At 40.9% G+C, this 9,039-nt stretch overlaps 1 protein-coding gene across 1 annotated transcript in view; it reads right to left on the bottom strand.

Annotated features, from left to right (window-relative positions):
- The window catches only part of RHPN2 (rhophilin Rho GTPase binding protein 2), a 73,116-nt gene extending 64,933 nt beyond the window's left edge, over positions 1-8,183 (bottom strand). The window contains exon 1 of the mRNA XM_020985035.2: positions 7,958-8,183. Within this exon, the coding sequence (XP_020840694.1) occupies positions 7,958-8,023 (66 nt within the window). The 5' untranslated portion in view covers positions 8,024-8,183. The remainder of the gene's footprint in view (positions 1-7,957) is intronic.
- Positions 8,184-9,039: the final 856 nt, after the last annotated feature.

Raw genomic sequence — 9,039 nt, forward strand, 5'->3', positions numbered from 1 at the left:
CAAGACAATGGCAGCATCAGAGGAGAGAAGGGAGTGTATTCAAGAAACGTTGCAAAGGTGAAGTCAAGAGGCCTTGGATACAGATTGGACATGGGACCTAAGAGGTAGTAAAGAGTCAAAGATGACACTTAGGTTGTGAGCTTTGGAGACTCTGATAAGAAAGCCTGGGAATAGTTTTGTTTAGTTGTGTTTTTTTTTAAATTTTGATTATTTAAAAGAAAGGAAAAGGAATACAACAGGGGAGAGAAAAAGTGAGAGGAAAGGTGGGAGAAATTATCTCACATAATTTGGATACACAAGTAGACTATACAAAAAAGCAGGAAGAGGTAGGGAGAGCAACTCCTGAGCCTCACTTTTATCATAACTGGTCAAGAGAGAGAATACACACACAGATGGCTACAGAAATACATTTCACTCAGCAGCAAAACAGAAGGAATAAAGGAAAAGGAGAGGGAAGAATAAGAGGAAGGGTAGATTAAGGGCGAGATTAATTCTAAGCAAAACAAATTCTGACCACAGAAAGAGGACTGGAAGGAAGGGTTTAAGAGGAAAGAAAGAAAGTATAAGAACTTGTGTTTAGGCTTTGGGTAAAAGAAAGAAGTGGACTGGGAGCCAGAAGTAGACTATATCAAACCTAGAGCACTAGTGATGAGCATATTACTATCACACCACCCTCCTCAATGGGAAACTGATCAAATACAAAGACCAACCACTATCCCAGAGGTCCTAGGATGCTACCTACCTCCTCAAAGGGAGAAAAGGGACTTATCGTGCAAGTTGAGACATTTTTTGGACATGGCCAATGAAATGGTAAAGGTTTTATTTTTCCTTTCCTTTTCAGTACTACCAAGCCTGATGTATAAAAGGAACTGTTGTACATCTGTAGCCAACTTAAATTATCTGTAATACTAAATGCTTCTTGAATTTAATTTGTGATGATTATCTTTTGATATTAGTTCTTTTAGCCAACTGTTTAAACCTATTTCCCATTCCGGGGTGGATTTGACTGAAATCAACTTGACTTAAAACAAGATATAAGTCACTGATCAGGAAGACTCACTTTGTTTCTATTTTTAAAAAATACAGAAAATTTTGCTTTTTTTCCTTGATACAACTTTAAAACTTTTTTTCACAATTAAGAGAAACAAGTTTCATTTTAAAATCATATATGGAGTACAATACCCCCTCTGGGTTGTTCCCCTAATTTCCACTCATACTCTTGGTTTGGTTCCCTAGAAAAGCAATTACGCTCAGGTCCTAGGGGTAACCCTGTGAGGTTGCACTACTAATGATAGCTCATAAGCCCCTACTGGTGTACTTTGCATTAACACTCACGACAGTAGAGGCATGGGCTCTTAGCAAAGAAATAAAAGCAGTTGCTACAAAAGTCTCCCACAAACCTGGGGCATACTCTCCCATAAATACACACATTATCCATGGAAACAATGTGCATAAAAGTAATGTACAATAACAGCGAGGCACTCATACACAATACGTGTGTAGCAAAGGCAACTCACAACTCTTGGTTTTGTAGGGCTTAGAAGTCTTCTCCCTATTTGTGCAGTCTTTTCAAGGCTTTCCCTTGGTTGCAGCAATTTTACTGAGAAGGTTGTTCAGCTAGGTTCTCAAGACTCCTTTCTTAAAACCACAGTTGGCTCTCTTCTCTTGTCCCAGAAATCTCACTCCTTCGAGTGACTTTCTCCTTATATAACTGTCTTTATCCTGGTCTGTATGGACTGTGTGTCTCTACTCTCCGCTGCATACAGTGTCCATCTACTGGTCAAGCGGCAACCATATAAAGCCATATGGTTTATAGGGGAAGGCAGAGGAGATAAAATCCCCTCCCTCTGGTCTGCTCTCTGGTATGGGTGCAGAAGTCTCCTCCACAACTGCCTCCAGCAACTGATCCCTGAAATTTGTCCAGAGTCTAGCTATTTAAAAGCCTCAAGGGCATGGCTAATTTGTTTGTTCAATTAGTTGGGTGGTTCCTTTTCAGACTGAATCACAGAGATGTTTGTACCTCATAAAGGAATCAGGGTTTAGAGCATCCTTGGTCAGTTTAACACTTCATTAACACCTTGTGAATATATTCCTCACCTTCTATGACTTCATCAACTGAGGTAGAAGGGAACTCCCTCTATTACACTAACATTTTCAAGTGGTGATTCATCTTGCTATTTCACATAAATGCTTACCTTCTCCATGGGTAAAAGAACTTCATTTTTAAAATTCCAACCTTGGTATCTTTTATGGTTTGCTACCTATCACAGGTTTTCCCTTTATCTATCTTAGATCAATGGAAATTACACTCAAACTTATTTCTCAAAATGTTTTTTATGTTCCCTTTGTCCTTTTCTTCCATTTATTTCTTTTTTTCCTTCCATTTATTTCTATACTGCAAGCCCTCATCTAGATCTGCTCCATCCAGAATAATCCTTTATTCATTTATTATCTTAAAACTTTTAACACAGAGTAAGAGCTTAAAGAGTCTATACAGGCTCATAGAGATAAAATACACAGTATAGTTGAGAGATCATTGGATCTGAAGTGTAAAGGTCTGATCTCTGCATCCCAGCTCTGCTATTCTACCTGTATGACCTTGGATAAGTCACTTCCCCTCCCTGGATGTCAGGGTACCCCATTTGTAAAATGAAGACATCAGTTTGGATGATCTCTAAGTTTCCTTCCAGCTCTGAATCCAATGATCCTATAATATATCTCCATAAACCTCATACTATTTATAAGCACATTTTTTTCTAGAAACTTAAATTCACATTTGAAAACTGAAACTAAGCATCTCTATGACACTTAAGGGGAATCTGAGACAAACTGAGTATTAGGTTCTTTTGAATCCCAATTACTCTGGAAAGAAAGCTCTAGGGACCCATAAGATTGGGCCCCTAATATCACCCCATAGCCTGTTACAAGGGGACATACTTCTTTTGTGTCCTCCATGATACCTAGTACAGTATAGTACTTGCTGAATTGAACTGTGACCTATTTGTAAAATCTTTTCAAAAAGATGAGTCACACTAGACGTTTTCTGAGGTCCCTTCTACCTCTGAATTTATGATCTTATGGTCTATAGGCATAGAATGTCAGACTTGAAAGGTGCCTTAAAGATCACAGAATTTAACTTTTTTCATGTCACAGATGAGGACACTGAGCCTCAGGAAGATAAAGTGATTTGTATCCAGTCACATAACATTTAGTGGTAGAGTCAGAATGAGTATGTGGACCTCCTGACTCCCAGTCCAGTGTTCTTTCTATTGTGCCATGTTGCTCAGATTCTTTTATTTAGAATTTCAAGGACCCTTAGATATCATTTGGTCCAATTCTGTCATTTTTTTTCAGATGAGAAAAATGAGGTACAGAGAGACTGAGACTTACCCAAGATCATGTAAGTTTTAAACAGTCAAAATGCGTTTCAGAACTTCTCATTCTCATCCTCCTAGTTTATTTTAGATTTATTTTGTATCTGAGACTTCATTGTGTAGTGGATAGAGGGCCAGCCTTGAAATCACAAAGACCTGGATTGCAATCCAATTCCAATTTCTGGCACATTCTCGATGTGTGACCCCAGGGGCAAATCACTTAATGTCTCAGTGCTCTAGGCAAATCCCTATGTTTCAGAGAAAGTGCCATACCACAATGGTAGAGGCAATTTCCTCAGCCAGGAGTTCCCTATACCAGTGAAATCAAAGTTCCAGTGTCTAAATCTATCTTTCATTTCTGAATATAGTCCTCCCTTCTCCCCTCCCCAGGGAGCCATCCTTTGTAACAAAGTTTTTTTTTTAAGAAAAAACAAAGAATTTCAACACATCAATCATGTCTGACAGCATATGAGACTTTCCACATTCGTAGTAACCAGTTCCAAAGGGGAGAGCTACTTAGAGCTTTAGAAATTACTTTGGCACCTTGGTGGAAGATGAATTGGAAAAAGGAGACACTAGAAGCAGAGAGATTAATGAATGCAGAGGCTACTAAAACCAAGTAAAAGTGGTAATGGGTCTGAATTAGGGTAGTGGTCCTGTGAGTGCAGAGAAAATTGATGTGAAGAAATGTTATGGAAGGAGAATTGACAGAAATTTGTTGTTCAGTCATTTTTCCATTGTGTCCAACTCTTTGTGACTCCATTTGGGGTTTGCTTGGCAAAAATACTGGAGTGGTTTGTCATTTCCTTCTCCAGCTCATTTTACAAATGAGGAAACTGAGGCAAGCATGGTTAAGTGCCTTGCTCAGGATCACACAGTTAGGAAGTGTCTGAGGCCAAATTTGAACTCCCAAAGATGAGTCTTGACTCCAAGCCATTATCCACTGAACCATCTAGCTGCCCATGACAGAACTAGACAACTGACTACATGGGGTTTGGGAGAGGGAAAGAGGGTCAGTCAAGGCTGACCCAAGTTGTGAACATAAGTTAGGGGGAAGATAGTGGTAGCACCCTAAATGGAAACGGGAAAGTTCAGAGGAGGGGAAGAGTTAGAGGGGAAAATGTTTTGGGAATGCTGAATTCCCAAAGACACATACAGGTAGAGATATTTAGCAACCAAGTTGGTGATTTGGACTATAGTTCTAGACAGAGATTAGAGTGGGACATATGAATTTGACATTTATCTTCAAATCCTTGAGGGTAGTGGGATTACCAAGGAAGCAGGTACATAGAGAAAAGGTTCCAAGGCAGAGTTTTATAGGTCATCTACACTTAGCATGCAGGAGATGGATGATAAGCCAGTAAAGAAGACTGAGAAAGAACAGTCAGACAAACAGGGAGATCATTAATTTAGAGATGGAAAAAAACCTTGAGATTATCAAATCCAATCTCCTCATTTTAGAAGATGGAACTAAAGAACAGAAAAAAATCCCTAAGGTCATACTGGTTAAATAGCGCAGCTGAATTTGAACCCAGGTCATAGGATCATAGTACAATTATCCCTTCCACACTGCAACTTTCCCCATCTTGTTTCGATATATCTCGGCATATGAAATTAAATTGGAATTTTTTTGGAGTTTTGTGGAAGCCTCAGACGACACTCTTAAGGCTAGCAGATAACACAGAAAAAGTTTAGAAATTCAGAAATGCATAAAATATATGTATAGTATATAAAAATCAATGTATTTTATCTTTTAATACAAGAATAATTCAGACTTCTTCTCTGGTATGGAGAACCAAAAATTTTTACTCAGATTTTCCAGATTGCAAGGGTGACATGGCCCTACCCCCCAAGATGTAGAGAGGAAAACTGTATAATTGAGTTAAAACTGAAAAGGGACCTCAGAGACCATCCAGTCCAACTCCCTTATTTTACACATGTAGAATATAAGGGCCAGGAAGGTTAATGTGAACCCAGTTCCTCTGACCCAAGTCAGTGTTCTTTTCACTGGTCTTTTCATGCTGGTCCTCTGACACCAGATCATGTCACCTTTCTACCTTGCCTGTCAACTAGAAGAGAGCAGTGTCACAGAAATCAAAGGAGAAGAGAGTATCTAGGAGAAGAGGGGTGGGGTGACTGCAGGGTGTCAAAAGCTTTTCAGAAGTCAGAGTATGAAGACTGAAACTAGGTCATTGGATTTAGCCAGTTAAGCGGTAATTGACCTCTTGCCCATCCTTTTCTGTGTTTTTTTTTTTTGCTTTTTGTTTAAGTCCACATCTGTGATTTCATTTATGTAGCGAACTTCTGGCATAGAAACCTCTACCTGTATTGATACAGTACAGCAATTGAGCTACTACATACAGACATACAGAACTGCCTGGGGCAGTGAGAGTTATTCTCTTGCCCATGTACGTGTGTATGAATGTATATATATATATATATATATATATATACACACACACACACACACACATATATGATTATGTAAATATGTGTGTGTGTGTGTATATATGTACATACAAACACAGAGGAAGCAAGACTTGGAACCAGGTATTTCTGTCTTCACAGCCAGCCTTCTTTCTACTATTTTATTCTTCCTCTCTTGAGATGTTACTTCACAGTTCAAAAAAAAAAAAGCTCAAAGATAGGGATCATAAAGGAGTAGGAAGAGGTTTGGATAATTAGACCCTGAATAGCTGACAGCTGACTGTACAGTGAGAAACAAAGTTTCACTTCCCTATTTCCAATTATATACTCTACCCAGAAAGCTATAAAAAATAATAACAACCACTCAACCAACCTAGTCATCACTGGCAAAGTTCCAGAAGAGGTATTTTTGGATTCACCTGAAAAGAGCTGAAGTAGTAATATGTGTCATCCTAATACCTTATCACTTCTACCCAATATCTTTTATCCCTGAACCATATTATCTCGGAACAATGATCAAAATAGAAAAAGGGCCTCTAAAACCAAATTTTGTAACTGTGTATCTTTTCTATAGTAGGTCCGGCCTACTTAAACTTATTTGGATATTGCATCATCCAAATCTCTATTGCCTAATCATTATCTCTGGAATAGGCAAGTCTTCTCCCTGCTCTCTAAATTGCCTGGAAGTACCATGCACCCTGCTGGAAGGTAATAAATACTAATGGTGTAGTTGGCAAAACTTTAGTTCAGAACTGACCCTTATATTTCTCAAGGAAATATGACCCATAATCCTGGTTCACTCCAGTCTCCTGCATGCTATATAATCACACATGGTTCATAATTGCTAATGCAGAATTGCTGAAAGGCAAATGAAATTAGTATTCATATAAATTGTGGAAGTGGGAAAAAATTACTGCCTTTAACACCCACACTGAAACCTGACTGCCCTCTCTTAATCAGATTTGATACTTGGATTCAAAGTCTCCCTGAGCTTTGTTTCCCTAATTCAGCACTTTCACAAAGTCATAGAATGATACCATTTTAGAGCTGGAAAGGTCCTTAGAAATCATCTAATGTAGGCTCCTCATTCTGCAGTTAGAGAAACTGAAGCCTCTAAAGGTTAAATGACCTGCCATAAAACTACAGTAGTATTCCCTAACTTAAATCTGTCTTAAATCCATTGTACCAACTCTAATAGCATATCCCAAAGTGAGAAATACTGTAACAAATTGCTTTGCTAGGGTTTTATAAGTAAAAATAATAACAAATAACTTCCAAATAAGTACAAAATTCATTGGCAATGATTTGAGGACACTGTCTACTCTTTTCCCCTCTCTGCTCTTTACAAAGAAAACATCTATCTGGTCAAAACAATTCTCAAATACTTACTGAGGAAAATGAAATTTTAATGCAAATGTCAAATGAAATTTTCATATTAATTTATCCTTTGTCAACTCATTTCTTCGGGGCTGAGAAAAAGTATTCTGTTGTTTCCATCTGAACTCATATAACTTTTTGAAGGAACACCTGCTTAAACTGGTGGTGTGGGAAATCACCAATGAACTCCCAAGGTTAGAATGCTACAGGTAATTTGACCATTAGAAGAGTTTCTCCCCTCTTTAAATCCTAAACCACCACTATTGTCCTGTCCTTAGCCAACTCCTCAAATCTCAATGCTCTATCGAGTTGCCTTCAGAATCACCTCATTTCATCATTCTAACATCTACTCCTCTGCTTAAGCAATCCTTCGACGTTGGGTTTAAACTCCAAAAAAGTTCCTGCTGCAGCACATCCCTATTCCCCACGACCTCATGGGATCCACACGTCTCCAATAAAGGCCAGGAAAAGAGTGGGAAGCAAAGGGAGGGAGGGGAAGGGACTCCTCTCCAGAACAAACTCCAGTTCAGACAGGCTAAATCTCCATCGTCCATTTCCTCGCACTGACCCGGGAGATTATAGGGCGCTGAGCAGCTTTGGGGGCCTGGAGCGAGGGGCTCCGAGGCTTTCCCGGGACTGGTACACACTGCACCTGCCCGGGACGTGGCACCACCAGAGCCCAAGTAGGAGCCCAACTCACCTAAAGTCGTCACAATTCCCTCCACCCCATCCCCACCCCACACCTTCCCTCCCCAACCCCGAATCCCCGAGCAGCCCACCTTTCGGAAATAGCATTCCCCCTCCTCCAAGGGTCGGCCGGCCGGGGGCGGCAAGGTGTCCGTCATGTTGGATCCTGGCCTGGGGAAGGCTGAGGATGCTGGAAGCAGGGGTAGGGGGCTCTTCCGATCGGTCTCGCCGTGGCGCTGTGTCCCAGCACAGTGCTGGACTGGCTGGCAGTCTGGGCTGGAGATTCGATCTCTGACCCCTCCCCCTACTGGCTGAGCTCACTCCTCCACCCTCCCTCCCTCCTTCCCTCCTTCCCTCCCGGCCTCCTCCTCGACCTACTCCTCCTCCTCCTGTTTGTGTCCCCCGGAGCCGTGGAAACCCATGAAATGCAAGGGTGGTGCAGTTTCAGGAAAGGAGGCAAGCTGGCCTGAGGGAAGGGTTGCCTGGTACTGGAAAGGCCTATGGTCACCTCGGAAAGCCCGGGGCTCCTACCGAGCCTGAACTTAGCCTACGTGTGCGCTGGTGTTGGGGGCCGCCTTCCGTCTATCATGTTGAGGCTTACAACAAATGTTAGCCTCCGTTAGGCCAGCTGGGTTCCCTTTTAGCGCCTTTACGCAGCGCTTTTGAGAACCGCACTAAGCTACCTTGGTCCTTAGAGCTGAGTCATAAAACAGAAGAGGGAACTTTTGTCTTGTACCCAGCACCACCTGGAAACTTAGTGCTGCTTATGCTTGAGGGAAAAAACTAATTCGGTCCTTATTTCTGATCTCAGGGAGCCTGAGAGATATCAACCCGAACTGTATCATATAGGCAGGTGCAGTGGAAAGATACTCGGGCTGGGAGCTCAAGAACCTGTGTTCTACTTCTGGTTTTGTGAACTCAATGATCAAGTCAGTCTCTGAGTCTTAGTTGCTTCACTGTAAAATGAGAGGGAATTGGACCATGTTTAATGTCCCTTCCAAGCTAACGTTCCATTTGTTCAATTCTTATTCACTATAAATGTGTGTATACATACATATATACGTACACACACGTTATAATATAGAAAAGGAGAGATTTAAGACTAAAGAATTGAGGTGGGTTAAGCGGGGAAAACTTCCAGCAGGAAACTTTAATTACAGGGGAACAGCTAATC

Source organism: Phascolarctos cinereus, unplaced genomic scaffold (assembly GCF_003287225.1).
Source record: "Phascolarctos cinereus isolate Bilbo 61053 unplaced genomic scaffold, phaCin_HiC Scaffold_2;HRSCAF=192, whole genome shotgun sequence".
NCBI lineage: Eukaryota > Metazoa > Chordata > Mammalia > Diprotodontia > Phascolarctidae > Phascolarctos > Phascolarctos cinereus.